This window comes from Mercenaria mercenaria, chromosome 10 (assembly GCF_021730395.1).
Source record: "Mercenaria mercenaria strain notata chromosome 10, MADL_Memer_1, whole genome shotgun sequence".
NCBI classification, from domain to species: Eukaryota; Metazoa; Mollusca; class Bivalvia; order Venerida; family Veneridae; genus Mercenaria; species Mercenaria mercenaria.
The window spans coordinates 50,383,852-50,408,948 of NC_069370.1; the positions used below are offsets into that span (position 1 = coordinate 50,383,852).

At 36.0% G+C, this 25,097-nt stretch overlaps 1 protein-coding gene across 1 annotated transcript; it reads left to right on the forward strand.

Moving 5' to 3' along the window:
* Positions 1-1,030: 1,030 nt before the first annotated feature.
* On the forward strand, positions 1,031-24,280 carry LOC123561601 (cysteine sulfinic acid decarboxylase-like). Its single transcript, XM_053553066.1, has 15 exons — positions 1,031-1,321; positions 2,524-2,657; positions 3,795-3,888; positions 4,489-4,579; positions 4,835-4,941; positions 5,245-5,360; positions 5,808-5,942; positions 6,457-6,573; positions 11,784-11,848; positions 12,386-12,464; positions 14,070-14,151; positions 15,082-15,199; positions 19,099-19,153; positions 19,286-19,375; positions 22,658-24,280. The coding sequence occupies exons 1-15, from the start codon at positions 1,285-1,287 to the stop codon at positions 22,835-22,837; spliced, it is 1,500 nt and encodes a 499-aa protein (XP_053409041.1). The 5' UTR covers positions 1,031-1,284; the 3' UTR covers positions 22,838-24,280.
* Positions 24,281-25,097: the final 817 nt, after the last annotated feature.

The following is a 25,097-nucleotide window of genomic DNA, read 5'->3' on the forward strand; positions in this document are numbered from 1 at the left end:
TTTACGCAATTTTTATGTCCAGAGGTTTATGTGCATTTCTTTAGTTATTTTTATGTGCATTTCTTTAGTTATATTGAGATCAACATTATGATTTTTTTTTACAGGATGCTGTTCAAGAGAGTAATAATGGAGTGCCTAGCACTGTGGTGCACAAAAAAAAAAACAAAAAAAAAAAAGAAAAAAATTTACGTGAGAAAAGAAAAAAAATCAAACAGAACTTGGATATTTTATGAGTTAATATACAGACAGTAATTCACTTTAGTAGGATTTAATCAGTGACTGAAAAAAGAAAATTATTTAGATTTATAAAAGGCTGGAATCAATATTTGACATGTTGTAGTGATGAAATATTCTGCTATATTTCTTCAGGAAAATTGCAAACAAACTTTAAATAAATGTTAGATTTCTTTTTGTTAAACTATAACAAAATCACAACTATTTGAAAATAAAATACGTACTAAATAATGCTAGTTTTAGTCTTTTTTTCAGTTTCGTAATCGTTGGGATAGCGTTGGCTCAACGCTGGACAAACCATGATAGACCAAAAAATGCTGTTGGCCCAATGGAGGGCCAACGATAAGTGCTGGATACCAGTTGTTGGCCCAATGGAGGGCCAACGATAAGTGTAGGATTCCAGTCGTTGGGCCAACGGTGTACCAACCGTTGGGCCAACGTTGCGCCAATTAGCAAAATGGCGTTGGGCCAACGTTGGAAATCGTCGTTGGGCCAACGAAGAGTCTGCCGTTGGCCCAACGTTGGGCCAACGCATGTCTGCTATCTGGGAATAAGCTTACATGTATATATACCAGCTGGATGATTTTTTTTTTTTGCATGCAAGAGTTGTTTCCCAGGCTTAATTACGATTTCCAGTTTTCATTCTTTAAGTTTTATATACAAAACTCCTTTCGTATGTATAAGTTATAATAATATCAGTAATAATAATGATAATGATAATAATAATATAATTGTTATTATTGTTATGCATTTAGTAAACAAAATAAATAATACCAACTTTGTCTAGTAAAGACGGAAGCAAATGAATATGAGTAATGGGATGCTATATTTAACTGTACAAAATATGACATATATTATATGACTGACAACGAGAATATCCATGTTAATTATTAACATATGGACTAGATCTAATTACTTTCAACAGAAGAATCGGCCCTTCCACGGCTACGATCTTGAAAGCATAAATATTGATTTACAAGGGACGTTATTCACTGCCGGTGTTTTTTAGTTCAAGGTCAACAGTGATACAATTAATTTTGTAGTACACAAATGGAAGAAAAGAAGGCTGCGGATAAACTAAACCTTGGTAAGTTGTGTTTTACCTTCTTGAATCGTGATTATAATTTGTCTTGGAGTTCCATTGATACCAGTACACAATAGGCAGGTGCGTAGCCAAATTTTAGGCTACCAGACATTTCACAGCTGTTAACAGGAGCGTGCATTAAGAAGTGTTAAGATGTTAAATTTTATGATAGAAGTAATAATAATAATAATAATAATGCTAATAAAAATTCATGCCATTTCATTTATTAAAATCGGCGTTACAAATGCCATTTTACTAGGACTTCGTTACATCACTGGTCAATAACAAAGAATCACAGATAAAACGAAACATTTCATTTAATATATCTAGCATTTAGTTAATTAACAATAAGCAATTGTTGTATATTTAATTGTTAATTTCCGTTGTTTTAAAGCTTCACTTATGAATTTTGAGGTACTTCGGCGATATTATGTATACATGAAAATGACTACATGATTGTACGCAGGTATCTCATAAAGACAATAGACTAACTAAAAACACAATGATTGACAAAAAAAAAATGCACTCGAACAATTAAATACTCGTATAGTGAATAGAAAAAATACTACCGCCCTATTTTAAAGGCATATGTCGATGGGTGGAAGCGAAACAGATTTTTAATTAAGTTAATTACTGTTTATAGACAGGTAAACGTTTTTCATTTTGACCCCCTACGCTGTTAATTATGACATTTTTATAATCACATATCAAGAACAAGGAACAGACAAGTCCACTGTAAGTACATTTGAGCCGTACCATGAGAAAACCAACATAGTGGCTTTGCGACCAGCATAGATCCAGACCAGCCTGCGCATCCGCGCAGTCTGGTCAGGATCCATGCTGTTCACTTTCAAAGCCTATTGCAATTAGAAAACCGCAAACCCAGTTTGTTGGTTTTCTCATGACACGGCTCATTAATGATAATTTACACGAACTCGGAAATTTTATTAGTCATTTTTTCCAATAGGAAAGTTTAAACCTATTATTTAATTTGGTTATTAATAGATTATACTGAATGCATTTTTAGTATTTCAATGTATCTGATTTTATTTTATGAAAGGAAAAAAAATAGTTTGGTAAATAAAATACTCTTTTTTACACGTATATACACATATACATGTAATTATATGCGTAATTTCTTATCTGATTGTAGAATACAAGATATCTATATATATCTACTTTCATTTATATAATATAACTTACAGGAAATACTTTTGAAGAGGAAGAGTTGCAGTCATTCCTACATGATGTAGAAAAACTGATTGTTGAAGAAGCCCTAGTGAAAGGGACGAGTAGGGACGTACGTGTCACGAACTTTAGACATCCTAAAGAGTTAAAGGTAATGATAGATAACGCACTCTCCGTAAGATAACATTTTTTTTTTTGCAGTTTGACCATCACCCCATTAGTTTTAGGAAACCGTTGCCAAATTTATTTGTAGTCCTTTGGAACGACCTCATCAAAATTTTCATATTTGAGAGAAAAAAACAATAAAATTTACCTGCTCGCATGTGTAATAAAAGAGATATTGATCATTAATATACCTCACTTTTGTCTACAATGGTAAAATCCCATTACCCGAAAAAGAGATATTTTGACTATCAGAAACATTTTCAACCTTTTTGACACGTGACCTAGTGAAATTGATTGTCGGGTTATGTGACCGCGCTGATATTTTGAATGTCATATAAGGGCAAATAACTGCTTCATTTCTTGCCAAATGATTGCCTCCCTTACAAGTACACAATGTCATATTGTAATGACGTCACTATTCAGTGTGTATACCGCGCTAACCGTTGTAGGTTTTTTTTTTTGTATTAAATGAATTTAAAACTTTTTAAAAACTTTTTATGTGCTAAATTTTGTTCGGTATAATAAAATAAATATATCATATGACAGCGTGTGCGACACTGATATTTCAACCCTCGAAACAGAATGTCACCACTCGGCTTTCGCCTCGGGTGACATTCTGCCCTCGGGTTGACAATATCACAATTTCAGTGCCACACACGCTGCCATATGATATTTATATAGTAACAGCAAAATGATCAGACAGATGTTAAATACTTGTCCTCTTTAACATAAAGTGACCGAACTGGTTAAGATCTGGCCGTCTAATTGTTAGTTAACAACATAAGATTTTGAAGCAGTTCGGCAGTTCACTAGTTCACTTAAGACTTGAAAAATAAGGACAGGACCCCCTTTACATTCTTTCAGAACACATTGTCAGAAGTTGGACATTATCAGATTTGGTAGAAATCTAGAAAATGATGTAGATTAACTTTTCACATAAAAAAATATTAAAAAAAACAATTGTATCTCGCGTTTTTTGAAAAATAAATTCTAATATAACAGAAACCTAATGGAAAAAATAAGTGTATCAGTAGGCCTTGACTTCGATGAACCTACAACATGCATTATAAAGACGTGAAACTCAGTTACTTAGCGCTTCTTGTTTTGTGTTTCTTTATTTCAGGGTTTGCTAAACTTTTCCATCGAAGACGGTCCCTGTAGCTTCAAAGAGCTTCTAGAACTTTGTAAGAATGTCATCAATTATTCAGTGAAAACTGGTGAGCTCAATGTAGTTCTGTATTGGTGTAAATTCAGACAGGGATACCGGGTATTCAAGTCATGTGATATTCAAGTCACGTTCATGGTGCTGGGATCATTTCATACGGTTTGAACATCAAGGTCATTGATTTTATATTTACCGAAACAAATGACCAGAAATGGCCGATAGTCTAAAGACTTGCCTGATTTACTTTCAGTTGCAGAAACGTTGAAGTCGTGTTTGTTTAAGCACCCTGGTACTGAAAGATTTAAGCACCCTGGTACTGAAAGAGATGTATAAATTTAATGTACCGTCATTGAAATAGATTAAATGCATTAAGATCATTGGTAAATTACATAGTATAATACATATTAAGATATTTTTAAGATAGTGTTAGAAATATAGCCGATGGTTAGTGACAGTGTCAGTGACATCTTAGTGCAAGTGATACTGCTAAACGTTACATTTTACGTTTCTTTTTGAATGTTATCAGATGCGTTAACGTTCTCTGCCAGCCTGAACCAAATGTTTACACAATATTCGTATATCACTAAGGCGCCCCTAAAACTTAGCATGGAATATTAATATTAGTGACCTATGTATGATCAATATTTTGCAGGGAATCCTAGGTTCTTCAACCAGTTATACAGTGGTATGAACGTATTTGGGCTCGCCGGATCTTGGGTAACAGAATCTCTAAACACCAACATGTATGTATCGAACGTTTTATTTTCATGTTGTGTTGTAAATCCCTGTTTTATTATGCTTACTAAAGAGTGAAATTAGTATCTTTGCAGTGAAAAGTTTTATAAGACTCCAGTTTTACCAGAATAAGTCAGAAAGTTAGAGGTAAATTATACGATGGCAAGCATATGGTGGTACATTTCATACCTGTTTCTAAACTGTTTTATCTCCTTTTAGTCCTCTTTTGTAATGCTCTGAAATCTTGTTTTTCTGCTTTTAAGTCATACGTTTGAGACGTCCCCTGTGTTTGTCTTGCTGGACAACTACATCATTGAGAAGATGTGTGGTATAGTTGGCTTTAACGGCGGCGACGGACTGTTTTGTCCAGGTTATTTTTTGATCTGCCGTTATCTGTAATATCAGTTTCGACTTAATTTGAATTCATCTATGATTCGTTGGATTTGGCTTGTGACAAAACTTGTTCCATGAAGCTTCTTTATCCTTATACTCCTGTAATGACGAAAACTCTCTTATACATGTTTCAGGTTTATAATAATAATTCAGAATTTAGTCACAGTGTATGAAAGACAACGTTGTCTTAATCAAGTAGAAGTTTTATGATTTTGATTGATAGCTCTCTTTAGAACCTAGCATCCTGCTGGCCTTAAATTAGCTTGAGCGTTTTCTTTAGGTGGTGCATTTTCTAATATCATGGCACTGAATATATCAAGATACAAATGTTGCCCGGATGTGAAGACAGAGGGTGTGTATGGACACAGACGTATGAAAATATACGTTTCTGCTGAGGTAATTTATACATAATTAGTACAGTGGATCTAGTTAATAAAGAATAAAAATGAAAATATTTGAAACTTTTCTTTACCCAAAACGTAGACGTACAGAGATTGTTTTTCTATAGGAATATTACATTTTTGTCCATGAAATCAGATTACTTTTCTGGTTTCTGCTACCAAATTTTTGGAGTATATAACTTTTGTCTGCATCTTGCCAACTTTGGAAAAAATTACGACAAACCTTGCTACAGATTTGATGAATAAGAAAATAGTTTAAACTGACCTTAGATTCTCTCCTAGTCCTTTTATGGCAATTACGACTATAGTTTGAATTGCATGAACTGACGGATTTGTGATTATACTAGAATGTATCTCATACAGTCTTGTACACAGTTTTACGCACTAAAGTTTATGAACAATCTGTGTTCAGTTCAAAGTATATTTTTTATTAATATTATAGGGTCATTATTCCCTCGCAAAAGGTGCTATGTTTCTTGGCATGGGTTCGAAAAGTGTAGTTAAGATAGAATCAGACGAACGTGGAAGAATGAAACCTGATGATCTGGAACGCCAGATTGTTAGAGATAAAGACAAGGTATTTCTATTTTGAGAACTTAACTGTTTTGTTTTTTAGAGAAGTGATATTAATTTAAAAGTTTCGTGTGAATTCTACTTTCCATAAATCGGTTACATTTAATATATGTTTCAGGGCGAATTATTGAAAAAAAATCTGCTAAAAGCCATAAATATGAACAAAAAAAGAAAATGTATTTGTTTATCGTGTATGATAAAGTATCTTTTTTTGAGCGTGAACATCACATCTTACCTGTGGATTTTCAGTAGTGGTCGCCAAATATCACTCTTACATTTTCAATGTAACACGTACAAATATTGCACAACTGGAAGAAATTTACATCTTACGCTGATGTGAGCGAATATCCTAGATTTAAAATTATTGCTAGTCTTACGATTTTCAAACATTTAAAATTTGAGTCTGCCGCATACCTGCCAGTTAAATTTAGGCATATCTGTTTAAAAGCCACGAAAATGAAAAGTGGTTTATAAGTAATTATGGAAATTTTATTCATAAATTGTACTTTTTTCTATAGGGTGAGCTGCCTATGTGTGTTGTAGCGACCTCAGGGACAACAGTGCTTGGATCTTTTGATCCACTTGAAGATATCTCTGATATATGTGACAAGTATGGGGTCTGGTTACACTGTGATGTATGATTTTTGTCACATTTTACTAATGTTAACCCTTATATTAAAGTGGCATTATGCGCATCTTATAGCACGTAGTGTGTTTTTGGTGAATGTTTTATAAAAGCTAGTTCTCGGTTGCTGTGCATTTAAATGTGTTTAATTAACAGTAATGCCATATAAGTATTTGAAAGTGATGCTTTAGAAATGAAGAAATCGGACTAATAAAAAATAGTTAATTTCTTCAGTCTTGTACGCAATGATCTCTCTTACCTATAAGCAGAGATTTCTGAGGTTGAAGGGAAGCAACTCCTGCAAGCAGTTTGACTTTTCTTAAAAAGACTGCCCCAGTCAAAATAAGAAAAGTCATATTTAAAAAGTTATTATTTCGTAATGGTAACAGGAAGAATTTGGTATACTGGGTTAAAAACTATAATTTCCTCCACCCTTTTTACACATATCTATTTGTGCTGTATTTTTACATGAAAAATGCGTATAATTCCACTTTAACAAAGTTCGGTATTTTTAGCTCACCTAAGCACAAAGTGCTCGGGGTGAGCTATTGTGATCGCTCACCGTCCGGCGTCCGTCCGTCCGTCCACACTTTCCTTTAAACAACATCTCTGAAAATATTTAATGGAAGTTGATGAAACTTTGCTTGGATGTTCCTTGGGTGGTCCTCTTCCAAAGTTGTTCAAAGAATTAAATTCCACACAGAACTCTGGTTACTATGGCGACAGAAAGGTAAACATTTCTTGTCCAAAACCACAGGTCGTAGGGCTTATATATTTAGTATGTAGCATCATCTAGTGGTCTTCTACAAAGATTGTTCAAATTATCCCCATAGGGTCAAATATGGCCCGCCCTGGGGATCACATGGTTTACATAGACTTATATAGGGGAAATTTTCAAAATCTTCTTGACAAAAAACACTGGTCATAGGGCTTTTATATTTGGTATGTAACATCATCTTGTGGTCCTCTACCAAGATTGTTCAAATCACTCTCCTAGTGTATAATATGGCCCCACCCTTGGGGTCACTTGGTATCTATAGACTCAGTAAATCCGGAAAAACCTTGAAAATTTTCTTATCAACAACAAAAGGGCATAGGGCTTTGATATTTGGTATGTAGCACCCTATAGTGGGCCTCTACCAAGATTGTTCAAATGATCCCCTAGGGTCAATTATGGTCCCGCCCTTTGGGTCACATGTTTTATATAGAACTGTTTAGGGAATAACTTTAAAAATCTTCTTGTCTGAAACCACAAGACCTAGGCTTTTGATATTTGGTATGTCTCTTGGATGAAAGACGCCCTGTCCTGGGGTTCCCAAGTTTTACATAGACTTATATGAGGAAAATAACTTCAAAAATCTTCTTTCTGAAAGTTCAGGGCCTATGCCTTTGATATTGCCTAGTTGATCTTGTTGTTCGAATTATGCCCCTGCGTTGAATAGAGACCTTGCACTGGGGGTCACTTGTTATATGAGTTATACAGGAAAAATACTTTAAAAATTATCAGATCATATTTCCTAGACTGTGTAATTATAATTACCTAATAAACCAAATTGATATGGGGTCACACGACTGTGACCTTGACCTACTGACCTACTTTCTTTTCTTGTTTTTTAAGATACAGCCGCCTTGAAATTTGGATGACATGTGCAATTGTGCACACCGATCTTAAAACTGACTTCAGTGACAAAAAATGTGACCCACTAACCTACTTTCTTGTTTTTAGCTCACCAGAGTACGAAGTGTTCAAGGTGAGCTATTGTGACTGGTCATTGTTCGGCGTCCGTCGGCATTCGTCGTGCGACGTGCGTCGTGCGTTGTCCGTCAACATTTGCCTTGTGAACACTATAGAAACCACAGTTGTGACCCAATCTTTATGAAAGATGGTCAGAATGTTAGTCTTGATGATCTCTAGGTCAAGTTCGAAACTGTGTTATGTGGCGTCAAAAACTAGGTCAGTAGGCCAGATCAAAGGAAAAGCTTGTGAACACCCTAGAGGCCACAGTTGTGTCCCAATATTTATGAAACTGTCAGAATGTTTGACTTGATGATTTCTAGGTCAAATTCGAATCTTGGTCATGTGGGGTCAAAAACTATGTCACCCGGTCAAATCAAAGGAAAAGCTTGTGAACACTCCAGAGGTCAGAGTTGTGACTCAATCTTTATTAGTTGGGTTAGTCTTGATTATTTCTAAGTCAAGTTCGAAACTGGGTCATGTGGAGTCAAAAACTATGTCAGTAGGCCAGATCAAAGGAAAAGCTTGTCAACACTCAGACCACAATTTAAGTTTGAAACTCATGAGAATTAATCAGAATGTTTGTCTTGATAATTTATAGGTCAAGTTTGAATCTGGGTCATGCGGGGTCAAATACTAGGTCACCCGGTCAACTCAAAGGAAAGGGCGTGTGAACACTCAAGAGGCCACAGTTTTGACTCAATCTTTCTGAAACTTGGTCAGAATGTTTGTCTTGAAGATCTCTAAGTCAAATTAGAATCTGGGTCCTGTAGGGTCAAAAACTACGTCAGTACGCCTGATCAAAGGAAATGCTTGTGAACACTCTAGAGGCCACAGTTGTGACCCAATATTTATGAAACTTTGTCAGAATGTTTGCCTTGATGATCTTTAGGTCACTTTTGAAATAGGGTCATGTGGGGTCAAAAACTAGGTCAGTAGGCCAGATCAAAGGAAAAGCTTATGAACACTCTATAGGTCACAGTTGTGACTCAGTCTTTATGAAAGCTGGTCAGAATGTTTGTCTTGATGATCTCTAGGTCAAGTTTGAATCTGGGTATTGGGTCAAAAACTAGGTCACATTTTCAAATCAAAGGAAAGGTTTGTGAACACTCTAAAGGCAACAGTTGTGACTCAATCTTTATGGAACTTAATCAGAATGTTTCTCTTGTTGATTTCTATGTCAAGTTTGAAACTGGGTCACGTTGGGTCAAAAACTATGTCACCTGGTCAAGTCAAAGAAAAAACTTGTAAACACTCTAGAGATCGTAGTTGTGACCCAATCTTGATGAAACGTAGTCAAAATGTCTTGATGATCTCTAGGTCTAATTCGAAAGTGGGTTATGAGGGGTCAAAAACTAAGTCAGAAGGCCAGATCAATTCTGGGGAGCGATATAGGGCCATCAACGCTTGGGCCTAGGATCATGAAAGTTGATAAGGAGGTTTGTCATTACCAGCAGATGACCCCTATTTATTTTGAGGTAAGTGGGTCAAAGATCAAGGTTACAGTGACCCGGAACACATAAACTGTTTCCGGATGATAACTCAAGAATGCTTGGGTCTAGGATCGTGAAAGTTGATAGAAAGGTTGGTTATCATCAGCAGATGACCCCTATCGATTTTGAGATTAGTATGTCAAAGGTCAAGGCCACAGTGACCTAGAACAGGTAAACGGTTTCCGGATGATAACTCAGGAACGCTTGAGCCTAGGATCATGAAGTTGATAGGGAGGTTTGTCATCACCAGCAGATGACCCCTACTTATTTTGAGGTCAGTGGGTCAAAGATCAAGGTCAGAGTGACCCGAAACACTTAAACGGTTTCTGGATGATAACTCAAGAATGTTTGAACCTAGGATCATGAAAGTGGATAGGAAGGTTGGTCATCACCAGGAGATGACCCCTATCGATTTTGAGATTTGTAGGTCAAAGGTCAAGGTCACAGTGACTAGGAACACTAAAACGGTTTCCGGACGACTCAAGCACGCTTGGGCCTAGGATCAGGAAAATTGATAGGGAGAATGGTCATAACCAGCAGATGACGTCTATTGATTTTGATTTTATGAGGTCAAAGTTCAAGGTCACATTGGCTAGGAACAGTTAAACGGTTTCCGGACGATAACTCAAGAATGCTTGGGCCAAGGATCATGAAAGTTGATAGAGAGGTTAATCATGACCAACAGATGACCCCTAATGATTTTGAGGACAGTAGGTCAAAGGTCAAGGTTACAGTGACCCGGAACAGTTAAACCGTTTCAAGACGATTACTTGAGAACGCTTAGGCATAGGATCACAAAACTTGATAGGGAAATTGGTCATGATCAGTAGATGAGCCCTATAAATTTTGAGGTCAGTAGGCCAAAGGTCAAAGTCACATTGACCCGGAACATTTTTAACCCTTTCCGGACGATAACTTGAGAACACTTTGGCGTAGGATCACGACACTTAATAGGAAGGTTGATCATGACCCGCAGATGACCCATATTGCTTTTTAGGTCAATAGGTCAAAGGTCAAGCTCACATTGAACCAGAACAGTAGAACTTTTGTTTACAGTGAGCAAATAATTTCTGTTCCTTGTGCAATTACTGAATGCATCAAGGGGGCATTTCGTGTTCTACGAGCTCTTGTTCACCATGAATATGACTTACTGACCTACTTTTTTGTTTTTGAATCTTTAGCAAAGAAAAATGTCCAAGCAAGCAACTTTACTCAAGTGAGCGATATAGAGCAATCATGGCCCTCTTGTTTATAACAGTTGTTTGCTTCTTAAAACTGACTGTTTAACCATTATTTTTTTCTATCATTTCAAAATATCAGTTTGCCTAGAGCAAGGATATATGGTGGTATATTAGGAAATATCTAGAATGAACATGCACATCCAATAGCTCTACTAAAACATTCAGTGAAAGCAAAGTATTTGATAGTACATGATCTGGTAGCGTGCTTCGATCTTGTTCTAAAATAACACCAACACTATTAAGGTCATTAGCGACTGTCCAGCTTTTAATGGTTAGGAAGTCCACAGGCGCCGCTATTTTACACACGAGTGGGTGCTTTGGTAAAACCAGCGATATACCGTAATCCAGCTGGATGGATTCCTTACATAACAGCCTAAGAAAGTAACGAAGTTCAGCAGGGGCCTCCGTGGGCGAGTGGTCCAGCTGGTTACGGAAGGAAGGTGGTTCTACCCAGGTACTCGCCTGTGATAAAAAAACGCATGAAGGAGCATCTAGGGTCTTTCCCCGTCATCAAACATATGACGTAAATATATGTCGATGTGAGATTATCATCAACAAAAGCAAGAAACAAGTCGGGGGCCTTACACATTCGGTCATAAAGGCTCGCTTTCAGCTTTCAGTGGTCAAAATATAGGTATTGTTTAACGAATATCTCTGACAGGTCAAGAATAATTCATTGCATCATTTCATTTTTAGAAAGAATCTTTGGTGTTTTAATGAATAAATGACACATATATGATATCTGTTTCAGGCGTGCTGGGGCGGAGGTGCACTTCTATCAAAAAAGCATAAACATCTGTTGAAAGCAGTACACAGGTCCAGATTTTTCGTGCTTTCAGTATTTATTTTCGATAGTTACCTCTAAACGAATTATTATCATATTTGTAACAAATATAATACCAGCTGTAGACAGCAAAATTTATGCACTGTGTGGTTAAATGTGTCAAGTTAAAAAATCACCGTCCAGGTAATTGATAAAAATTAAGAAAATATTCGCTTTTTATGAAGTCGAATGTCAAAAAACCGTTAATGACCGTTTGCATTGAGAAAGAAATCGGCATTTTTAATCAATGAATTCCGCTTGCAAATGTTCACAATTTCACAGAATGCAGCCATAGCAGAAAAGGCGGCGTGGTGCTTTCTGTTTACGGTTAGGCTTTTTCCCATTAGCATAGAGTCATATGCATTTATCTGTTTCTCTTTAAGAGTTATCTGTTGATATTTGTGTTGTATGGTTCGCCTGCTATCTTGCAAACCTACAGGACATCTGTTGGTAGTTTTGTCCATGAGCGTATTGTAGATGTGTTCTAATTATTATGTACTAGTATTTTATATTATGTTTTTTTATTCTAGGGCCATGTCTGTGAGTTGGAACATGCACAAACTGACAGCAACACCAATGCAATGTTCATTATTTCTTACCAAAGAAAAGGTGAACAAACTTTTAAATGATGAATTGTAATTCGTTGACGGTCAGTACACATTTCCAGGCTGAACTGCTGGCATTTTATAACTTATAGTAGTTTGTTAATAATAGCAATTGGTAATTTCTTGCGGATCGGCATTTAGGTATTTTTAGGTTAAGTGTAGTAACTGGCTTTCTATTCTTACCAGAGAACGCCGAAACTCATACGAAAACTACGCTATTGGGCGGAAATTGCCGAGTGGCACTTTGTGTATAATACCTAAACCAGGGTTGTAGTAATGCTAATGCTAATGGTAATGCATTAGTAATGCATTATTTTTTTCAAATAATGCCAAGAAATGATTAATGCCACAATTTTAGCATTGAAAATAATGCTAATTTAATGCCAAAGTAAGTAATGCTAATGCTAATGCTAATGCTTAGCATTACTTAGGCATTATTTTCTGTATCACTGGAAAAAATAATACACATGTATGCTGTTATTTATAAAGGTTATAGCAGTTCTCTAATAGACTGTTGTTTGATTTTAATAAACTGTCTGATGGTATAATTGCCTTTTGTTCAATGTACACCTGAAAGATTTTGAAAAATACATTTAAAACCTCGGACAACTCCAAAGTGCATATTTATAATAGCCATAGAAGTGTGACATAATTAGATTTGTTACCAAAAATATCAAACAGAATCAGACACCTTTTTATCAATTAACACTATGCCACTGATAGTGATGTTTAAGACCTGTTTAAGGCAGCTAGCTTTTACATGTCATGTTAAATCAGGCTGTTAGGGAGCCATTAAACAGGCACTTGACATTCTCTAACAATTTAAATGCTCATGCATGCTGTTCTTCCAACATTAGGTGTTTTTATTTTTTTTTATAAAGTAATGGTAAAAGAAAAAATCAGATATAATACAAGGAAGTCATACACGTATTTAATTATTCATGTAGACGACCTAGACCTAGGTAAACTAAAATGATTTAATGAAAAACAGTGTATGTGATAATAACATGCAATGTTTCTCAAAAAGTAATGGTAATGCTAATGCTAATGCACCCTATGTAATGCTAATTTAATGCATTATTTTGATAAAAATGAGTAATGCTAATGCCAATTTAATGCCCTCTTTTTCCAAGTAATGCTAATTTAATGCATTACTTTTGCAAGTAATTATTAACAACCCTGACCTAAACCGGATACTGTATTTTGTTTTCATCAATTCGTATGAGACATTTTGTTGTAGTAAGCAGAATACTTTAAGCTGCCCCTAAAGGTAAAGCTTAATAAAAGATAAAGAATTTTTACCGTCGCTTTTGAAACAGTGAACATAATCTCTGTAGAGCTTTTAGGCGATAGCAGTTTGCTTGCACACTTTTACAGCCGTGTCGACTGAGGCAATCGTGATAAAGTGCCTTGCCCAAGGACACACTGCAATGGGAGTAGCCAGGAATCGAACCCGGGGCCTTCACCTCCGTAGGAAAGCGTTTTAGCCCTCTCGACCAATGCGTCCGCTGGTTGGCAGCGTCCTGGTTATTGGTGCAGTTCTTTCAGCGATCAAGAGACACTTATAGCAGTAGTCTTTAATTTCTGGAAATTCGTTTTGATATTGCAGGGTTTATTAGAAGAATGTAACCGATTCGATGTTGAATATCTTTTTCAACCAGACAAGTGCTACGACACATCTTATGATATCGGTAAGCGGTTTTTGTTTGACATTAAGTTAATAATTTCTTTATAAGAATGTAACTGGATCCTCGACATTTTTAGCCCACCATCTGATGATGATGGGCTATTCAAATCACTCTGCGTCCGTGGTCCGTCCGTCCGTTAACAATTTCTCGTTATCGCATTTTCTCAGAAACTACTGGGCGGATTTTGACCAAACTTTGTCAGAATGATGTATTAGTGCTCTAGTTGTGTCCCTCTAAAAACCAGACTGGTTCAACAATTTTTCAATGAGTTATGGCCCTTTGTTTATTTTGATTTCTAATATAATTTTATATCCAGTGGCCCTCCAAGTAGTTAATTGGTTTTTCATGACCTTACTTGTAGAAGGGTCATAAAGTCTGCAGACACTAATGAGATAATGATTCAAGTCGTCTATTAATTTCTTATTACAACTCAGCAGTGAATGGACTACCCTGATAGATTGATGATTAATTTGTTTAGTACTGAAATTTCTGGGTTTAATTATTAGATATAATATAAGTAATTATATGTCCATTCTTCGTTTCCATAATAAGAAAAAAGTAATAATTGCATATAACTCAATAATGATGTCATCTCTCTTGTTAACTTTTGTACTGAGTTACTTCCCCTTAAATTCATAGAATTAGTCTATTTTTAGAAATTCTATCTTTAGATTTTCAGTATTTTAGGTATGTTTCTAACTTTCTTGTTATTAGTCGTATGTAAAAAGTAAAAAATATTTTTCTGTTGTAACATGTGTCGGTAAGGCACATTTTCGTATTAATGTTTAGTGTATCTCTAATATTAGAGAGTTTTATATTAGTCTTGAAATTTGGAACATTCAAAAATGGCTCAATGGTGGGCGCCAAGATCACTCTGTGATCTCTTGTAATCTACTCCTAATCTAAAGCCAGTGTTTTGATGACTTTGTTTAGGTCACAAAACGGTGCAGTGTGGACGTAAAGCGGACTCACTGAAGCTGTGGCTAATGTGGAAAGGTCTTGGTGACTCTGGCATGGCAGCGATTGTGGATAAAGCATTCGAAAACGCTAGGTAAGACTAGCTGTTTTGCATGATCGTAAGAGGCGACTAATAGGGTATTAACACTTGCTTTTGCTGTAACTCTGTGATTCCAGCAGGTATGCAAATTTTGATTCCATACCTCATGTATTTATTTCGATGTAAATGAGATGTGAAACCAAAATTTATAGTCCTGTTTGGCGCCATATAACCTATACTGTGTTGGTACGCCGTAAAACCCAAATAAAATAAATAAGTTTCAATTACAAGAGCTTGTAGTCTTTAAAAAAACTAGCGAAATTGTCTTTTTAGCTCCGTCCACACTCCTTTAAACAACATGTCCTCCTAAACCACCAAGCCAATTTTGATGAAATTTCATAGGGATGATCCTCGGATGGTCTCCTTTAAAAATTATTCAAAGAATTGAATTCCGTACAGAACTCTGGTTGCCATGGCAACCGAAAGGAAAAACTTTAAAAATCTTCTTGTCCAAAACCACAAAGCCTAGGGCTTTGATATTTGGTATGTAGAATCATCTAGTGGGTCTCTACCAAGATTGTTCAAATTATCCCCTAGGGTCAAATATTGCCCACCTCGGGGGTCACATGGTTTATATAGACTTATATAGGGAAAAAATTTGAAAATCTTCTTGTCCAAAACCATAAGGCCTAGGGCTTTGATATTTAGTATGTAGCATCATCTAGTGGGCCTCTACAAAGATTGTTCAAATTATCCCCCTAGGATATAAAACGGCCCCGCCCTGGGGGGTCACATTGTTTCTATAGACTTATATAGGGAAAAACTTTGAAAATCTTCTTGTCAAAAACAAAAGGGCCTAGGGCTTTGATATTTGGTATGTAGCATCATATTGTGGGCCTCTACCTAGATTGTTCAAATGATTCCCCTAGGACGGAATATGGCCCCGCCCAGGGGGGTCACGTGGTTTATATAGACTTGTATAGGAAAAAAAACTTTCAAAATCTTCTTTTTTAAAACCACAAGACCTAGGCGTTTGATATTTGGTTTGTAGCATTGCCTTGTGGTCCTCTACTAAGATTGTTCAAATTATTCCCCTGGGGTGAAAAGTGGCCCTGCCCTGGGGTCCCAAGTTTTACATAGACTTATATGGGAAAAAACTTTAAAAAATCTTCTTGTCTGACAGTTCAAGACCCATGTCTTTGATATTTTGTTGGTGTCATTGCCTAGTTGATCTCTAACAAGATTGTTCGAATTATGCCCCTGAGGTGAAAAGAGGTCCCGCCCCAGGGGTCACTTGATATATCAGTTATATAGGAAAAAATACTTCAAACATTATCAGATCATATTTCCTAGACTGTTTAATTATATTTACCTTATGACCCCAAGTGATAAGGGGTCACCCGACTGTGACCTTGAACTACTGACCTACTTTCTTGTTTTTAGCCCACCATCATCAGACGGTGGGCTATTCAAATCACTCTGCGTCCATGCGTCCTTCCGTCCGTTAACAATTTCTCGTAATCGCATCTCCTCAGAAACTACTGGGGGATTTTGACCAAACTTTGTCAGAATGATGTATTGGTACCCTTGTTGTGTCCCCTTGAAAATCAGACTGATTCATCAATTTTTCAGTGAGTTATGGCCCTTTGTTTATTTTTATAATTTACATAGATTTATATAGGGAAAAACTTTGAAAATCTTCTTGTTTAAAACCACAGGGCCTAGGGCTTTGATATTTGGTATGAAGCATCATCTAGTGGTCCTCTACCAAGATTGTTCAAATTATTTCCCTGGGGTCACATGGTTTACATAGACTTATATAGGGAAAAACTTTGAAAATCTTCTTGTTCAAACCACAAAACCTAGGGCTTTGATATTTGTAATGTAGCATCATCTAGTGGTTCTCTACTATGTTTGGTAAAATTGTCACCCTAGGGTCAAATATGGCCCCGCCCCAGGGGTCACATTGTTTATATAGACTTATATAGGGAAAAACTTTGAAAAACCTCTTGTCCAAACCACAGATAACCTACAACATTCAAATTTGGTCCACATGTATAGTTTTGAGTGGCAAGATGAACATTGACATGAGTTGACCTTGATCTTGACCAAGTGACCTACTTTCACATTTCTGTAGCTACAGCCTTCAAATTTTGACCACATGCATAAGTTTGTGTACTGAAGCAAACTTTGACCTTGACATTGACCTAGTGACCTACTTTCACATTTTTGAAGATACAGGCTTCAAATTTGGACCACATCTATAGTTTTGTGTTCCGAAATGAAATTTGACCTCAATTTTGACCTAGTGACCTACTTTCACATTTTTCAAGCTACAGTCTTCAAATTTGGACCGCATGCCTAGTTTTGTGTACCGAAATGAACTTTGATCTTGAAATTGATCTAGTGACCTACATTCACATTTCTCAAGCTACTGCTTTCAAATTTGGACCACATGCATGGACCACATGCACAGTGTTATGTACCGAAATGAAATTTGACCTTGATTTTGACCTGGAGCTAGTCTTGAAATTTGGAACATTAAAAATGGCTCAATTGTGGGCGCCAAGATCACTGTGGTCTCTTGTTTAAGATACACCCTTGAAATTTGGATGACATGTACATTTTTGCACATCGATCTTAAAACTGACTTTCAGTGACCATGAATGTGACCTACTGACCTACTTTCTTGTTTTTTAAGATACAGCCTTGAAATTTGGATGACATATACAGTTTTGCACACCGATCTTAAAACTGACTTTTAGTGACAGTGATTATGACCTACTGACCTACTTTCTTGTTTTTGAAGCTTTAGCAAAGAAATTTGTTCAAGCAAGCAGCTGAACTCAGTTCATCACGGCCCTCTTGTACTTATTATGTGAGACTCGTACGCAGAAAAGAGACGGTGGCCAAAGAGCCTTGTACCAGCCTTGTACCAGCTGGGCGACCTCCTGGAGATTCATACCCGTACACCTTAGTTATGAGTCTAGGATGTGATGTTGATAGCAGGAAAAATCTCAATCAGAAAACATGAATATTACGTTCGTTTGAGTTACTTAGTGCGCTAATTCTATGTTAAACAGTATAACGCAGGTTAATCGAAAACTATTTAAACTTTGTAGAATCTAGGTTATCATATGTATGCTTTTGCTCACATATGTGTGTTAGGTGCGCTGTATTTGATAAGAATAATTGACAAAACACATGCATGTGCCAATGTTTTCAACGCCTCATTAGTGATTTAGATAATAGGTTAAACTGTATACAACATATGTCTCTTTATCGTCTACTTTGTAAGAAGATAAATATGAACTTGTAATTTGGCTTTAAAGAACTGCTAGTGCCACTTTTGCTACTTGTATAACCGGTGTTTAGGTATGCGGACTCGGCAAGAAAACTTTCTACTCCAAATGAGAAAGATCATATTTTCGAGCCTGTAAAGCGTCGTTTGTTTTCTCTGAGAAATTGACTAGATACAGCCTGTTCGTTTCTATGTCCGTTATAATAAAACCAAGGGACGTGTACAAGATTTTTTGTTATTGATGTAAAACTTCGATGTTAATGCGACACTTTATTTATGAATACTAATTTCCTTGATCACCCATGGGCATCCAACTCGGACTTCCTGACTTGTATTAGGTTGGTATTTTTAAGATGCTACGATGGTTTTATCGTTTTAATACCTTGCTGTGTTAAATCCATTTATCATACCTGGTTCATAGTTGATTGTTGTTTGTTTCGGAAGTCCAAGCATGTATTTCTGATATAAATAGAATAAGTTAACGTTTGCTGTGCTGTTGCTTTGGTGTTATAATGTGAGTTTAAACTTTATGTTTTGTGTTGTTGCTGTATGTTATTATATGTGTGTCGTTTTTATATTATAATGTGTATTGTTGATTTATGTTATTATATGTGTAGTTGCTTTAATGGATTCACGAAAGTCTTCATTTCAGATATTTTACAGACCAGATAAGAGGAAGAGAGGGCTTTCGTTTAGTTTTACCAGAGGTAATTATTGTGAAATTTCTTTTTTGTAGTTTCAATGAATTTTCGATTTTCAAGTATAAGTGTATTTCAAAAATATAATATTTCTCTTAAATCTAATACGGCGTTTTACCCAGGACAGTATTTTGTTTCTAGTTTCAGTTAACAAGTGTATGTTTTTGGTACATTCCGAAAAGTTTAAGAGGCCGTGAGGAGACATTTGAATGGTGGGAGGCTGTGTCACTGGTAATTGTACACTCTCTCTTACTGAGATAATGGTAACTCCATTGATAAACAAGAATCATTTAAACATTCGTGTCTGTGTTAATTTTCAGTCTTTCCTTAGAATATTTATATGTTTATTGTTGAGGAAGGGTACATGTGTTCATCGGACACAATTTTATTACCTCAATTTGACCAGTTTTCAAGATTTAAAGATAAAATGACTTACAATGAAAAAAGTAAAAGATCACGGTTGAATACAATCACGAGGTTCTTGTTGAGAATATGATTAAAATGTATGGTGGAAACTAATGCTAGACAAATATGATAGGCCGTAGTTGTGAGAAATTGATATAATATTTTTAATGGTCCAGGAAAGCCCGATGGGGGTTCAGTTTTGATGTTCATTTCGTTGTTTTTAGCCTGGCATTATTAAAGACATTGTCCTTTATATTCCGGGAAAGAATGGCCCAGAATAGGACCCTTGATTCTCGGAAGGCTAATATAAATATGCTTTGAAAATGTAAGGCGTGAGATTGAAAGATGTTTGTTTGTTTATTTGTTTTTGCTTGCGAGATTTTTCTTCAGGCAGAAACCATGATTATTACATATGAAGGGCCTTCTGTGTCCGAATCATGCTGCTTCTCAACTAAACCAATGCCGTCAGTATTTCAGGAATCTTTTCATACCTGGAGAATGATGTTCCTCGCCGATAAGACCAGTTCCTTTCATGCTCCTCATCGTTTAAACGAATTCCTTCCATACTTAAGGAATCATGTTCCTTCAGCATCAGATAAAAATCTTCCATTGGACATGGTGTTCCTTATAGATTTGACCGGCGCCTTCATACTAATGATGTTTGTCATCGATTAGACAAGTTCCTTCTTTTCTTGGGGAATCATGTTCCTGCTCGATTAGACTACTTCCTTCCATACTTTTGGAATCATGTTCCTCATACATTAGAATAATTCGATACTAACGAAATCGTGTTCTTCCTCGGATAGTTCCTTCCATACTTAGTGAATCGTGTTCTTCCTCGATTAGACTTACTTTCTGTCATACTTAGAAAATAATATTTGTCATATATTAAACCAGTTGTTTCCATACTTCGAGAATCATATTCCTTACTAGATTAGACCAAAACTTTTAATATCAACTTGTTTCTAACAATATTTTTGTATTCGTTCATTGTTTGGTCAATTACTGTGATATTTTGTACTAACTGCAAGCTGTAAAGTAGACGCGGGGTTCTTTTCAATGTAAGGCTCTTTTGAGTAAATGTAATAAGCGAGCACCACTTTGTGCGCCAAGCTGTTGATTGTAAACACACTGCCTTGACGAAAACTTTTGGCGGATATCTTAGGTAGCCCCGACTGTATATTTCATTTGTTCTTACTAATTATATGTACGCATTATATTTAAAATGGAATTGATTTCACTTTATTTTATTACTTGGCTTGAAGCAACACGATAGTTTTACCTCTGACAGAAAATAAGAACAAATTTACTTATAATTTTTTTAGCTCACCTGTCACAAAGTGACAAGGTTAGCTTTTGTGATCGTGCGGTGTCCGTCGTCCGTCGTGCGTCCGTGCGTGCGTCCGTGCGTGCGTCCGTAAACTTTTGCTTGTGACCACTCTAGAGGTCACATTTTTCATGGGATCTGTATGAAAGTTGGTCAGAATGTTCATCTTGATGATATCTAGGTCAAGTTCGAAACTGGGTTACGTGCCTTCAAAAACTAGGTCAGTAGGTCTAAAAATAGAAAAACCTTGTGACCTCTCTAGATGCCATATATTTCACAAGATCTTCATGAAAATTGGTCAGAATGTTCACCTTGATGATATCTAGGTCAAGTTCGAAACTGGGTTACGTGCCGTCAAAAACTAGGTCAGTAGGTCAAATAATAGAAAAACCTTGTGACCTCTCTTAAGGCCACATTTTTCATGGGATCTGTATGAAAGTAGGTCAGAATGTTCATCTTGATGATATCTAGGTCAAGTTCGAAACTGGGTCACGTGCGGTCAAAAACTAGGTCAGTAGGTCTAAAAATAGAAAAACCTTGTGACCTCTCTAGAGGCCATATATTTCATGAGATCTTCATGAAAATTGGTCAGAATGTTCACCTTGATGATATCTAGGTCAAGCTCGAAAGTGGGTCACGTGCTGTCAAAAACTAGGTCAGTAGGTCAAATAATAGAAAAATCTTGTGACCTCTCTAGAGGCCATATTTTTCATGGGATCTGTATGAAAGTTGGTCTGAGTGTTCATCTTGATGATATCTAGATCGATTTCGAAAGTGGGTCACGTGCCATCAAAAACTAGGTCAGTAGGTCAAATAATAGAAAAACCTTGTGACCTCTCTAAAGGCCATATTTTTCATGGGATCTGTATGAAAGTTGTTCTGAATGTTCATCTTGATGATATCTAGGTCAAGTTCGAAACAGGGTCATGTGCGGTCAAAAACTAGGTCAGTAGGTCTAAAAATAGAAAAACCTTGTGACCTCTCTAGAGGCCATACTTGTGAATGGATCTCTATAAAAAATGGTCAGAATGTTCACCTTGATGATATCTAGGTCAAATTTGAAACTGGGTCACGTGCCTTAAAAAACTAGGTCAGTAGGTCAAATAATAAAAAAAACGTTGTGACCTCTCTAGAGGCCATACTTTTCATGGGATTTGTATGAAAGTTGATCTGAATGTTCATCTTGATGATATCTAGGTCAAGTTTGAAACTGGGTCATTTGCGGTCAAAAACTAGGTCAGTAGGTCTAAAATTATTAAAATCTTTTGACCTCTCTAGAGGCCATATTTTTCAATGGATCTTCATGAAAATTGATCTGAATGTTCACCTTGATGATATCTAGGTCAGTTTTGAAACTGGGTCACGTGCGGTCAAAAACTAGGCCAGTAGGTATAAAAATAGAAAAACCTTGTGACCTCTCTAGAGGCCATATTTTTCATGAGATCTTCATGAAAATTAGTGAGAATGTTCACCTTGATAATATCTAGGTAAAATTCAAAACAGGGTCACGTACCTTTGAAAACTAGGTCAATAGGTCAAATAATAGAAAAACCTTGTGGCCTCTCTAGAGACCATATTTTTCAATGGATCTTCTTGAAAATTGATCAGAATTTTTATCTTGATAATATCTAGGTCAAGTTCAAAACTGGGTCACATGAGCTCAAAAACTAGGTCACTATGTCAAATAATAGAAAAAACGATGTCATACTCAAAACTGGGTCATGTGGGAAGAGGTGAGCGATTCAGGACCATCATGGTCCTCTTGTTTTATCATCTTTCAGGTTGGACCTAAAATAAAAGAGAAGATGTTACACGAAGGAACAATAATGATTGGGTATCAACCATTACAATCGAAGGGTTTTGTTAATTTCTTTAGGTTGGTTGTAGGAAATGCCAAGTGTAACTTTTCAGATATGGACTTCGTTATTTCAGAAATAGAAAGATACGGTGCCGATCTCTGATAAATCTTTTTATGCCCGAAGGTGTGCGTTTGTGCGTCCGTGTAAATGCTTTTCCGGGCTGTAACTTCAACATTCACAGGAGAATTTGAAAATAATTAAATATTAATCATATTGAGGTGTGTCGCGCTCATGACCCGGCTGTCTCAGGTCAAGGTCACAAAATGATCTGGGTTTTTTTTCGTATCCGGTCCATAGAGATTTTGAAATAAGTTTGCACAAATGTTAATCTAATTCCGGTGGTCGTGTCAATGACCCGGGTCTCTTGGGTCAAGGTCAGGTCACAATTTGGAATGTAGTCTTTATTGTTGTTTATATATGGATTTAACAGTTATTTTGTGCAATACCTATATTAGCCTGAGAATATGCTATGTGCATGTTCCGGGTCAAGGTCATTGTTTAATTTTTTATTTATTTTTCGCAGACAACTATAGCATCCTTGGGCTTGCTTCGGGGGCATTTGTCACTAATAGTGACAGCTTTTGTTTATAGTTATTGTTGCAAATTGTTGTTGCTACTTTAAAGTATTTAGTTATTTCTAATCATCTATCTTCGATTGTATTATTATGCTTAGGCCGAGTTATATAAATTCAGGTAGGACAACCGTTATGGACAACATTTCAAACTTAATTCAAAATGTATTTTTATCTATATCATGCCAATGAATTGTTTTTTAAAATATTAGGACACCTAATTTCCAGGTGAATAACATTTTTTTTTAAATTTCCATCCCATCCCATTTTTACACTTTTACTCAAAATCATTTGACCCCTAGGGTAGATAAAATGGCCATAACACACTCATATCAAGCAATATAATAGTAAATTTGGAGTCTATGGACCAAGAAGTGTTGTATGTTTGCAAATAAGATGATTTAAATGTTTATTTGCAAGATATTTGTTTAAAATTGGCATTTGCCCATGACAACATGTGCAAACTCAAAAGCACTTTATTCCTAGGCCAAATGTCGTGATGACATTAAAAGTATGATTTTTAGGCAATAATATGATAATTCCAAAACAAATTAAGACTTATTTTTTATAATTGACCTATTCCTAGGGTAAATAAACCATATTTAAATACTTTGCCCATCTAGTATTGAAAAACACCAGTGGGAAGTTGGACAGATGGAAACATTTTCAACACTTTATTTCCACTACTACATACCGACAGGTGCCAATAATGATAAGAATTTATGTATTATTAACATTGGGGTTTATATTAATACAAACACATGTGAATACATTTACTAGTTGGTTTAACCATTTTAATGTAAAATAATAAGATACCATTAGGTATTTTGATACCACGAAAAGATAAATATGCCGAGACAAAATTTTAGTAAGTTATATATCTTATGCATTACATCAGTATTTACTGTTAATTTAATTACAAACAATGATGTTTTATAGATAAGAACATTGCAATAAATATAAACTACCTATATTGTTGATTCCTTAATTATCACTGTGGGTGTATAGACAAATAAATGTACATTAAGCCTATTTGTCCCTCAAAGGGCGTTTACCAGTGTATAAAAATTTAGTGTTTTTCAAAATATTTAGCAGTTTGTGGTATAATCTCTTCCAACACTTTCTTATTGTTAGAGTTTTGGATTTGTTAAAAGCCATGTTATTAGCAACTGCTGACTGAGTAAAACTACGAGGTCACTTCTGTTTGCTTTTTAGCCCTGCATCATCAGATGGTGGGCTATTCAAATCACTCTGCGTCCGTGGTCCGTCGTCCTTCCATCCGTCCGTCCGTCCTTCCGTCTGTCCGTTAACTATTTCCGTCTGTCCGTTAACTATTTCTTGTTATCGCATCTCCTCAGGAAGTACTGGGGGGATTTTGACCACACTATCAGAATGATGTATTGGTACCCTAGTTGTGTCCCTCTGAAAAGCAGACTGGTTCAACAATTTTCGAATGAGTTATGGCCCTTTGTTTATTTTTATAATTTACATAGATTTATATAGGGAAAAACTTTGAAAATCTTCTTGTCCAAAACCACAGGGCCTAGGGCTTTGATATTTGGTATGTAGCATCGTCTAGTGGTCCTCTACTAAGATTGTTCAAATTATTTCTCTGGGGTCAAATATGGCTCCGACCCGGTGGTCACATTGTTTATATAGACTTATATAGGGAAAAACTTTGAAAAACTTCTTGTCCAAAACCACAGTGCCTAGGGCTTTGGTATTTTGTATGTGACAGCATCTAGTGGTCCTCTATTGAGGTTGTTCAAATTATACCCCTAGGGTCAAAT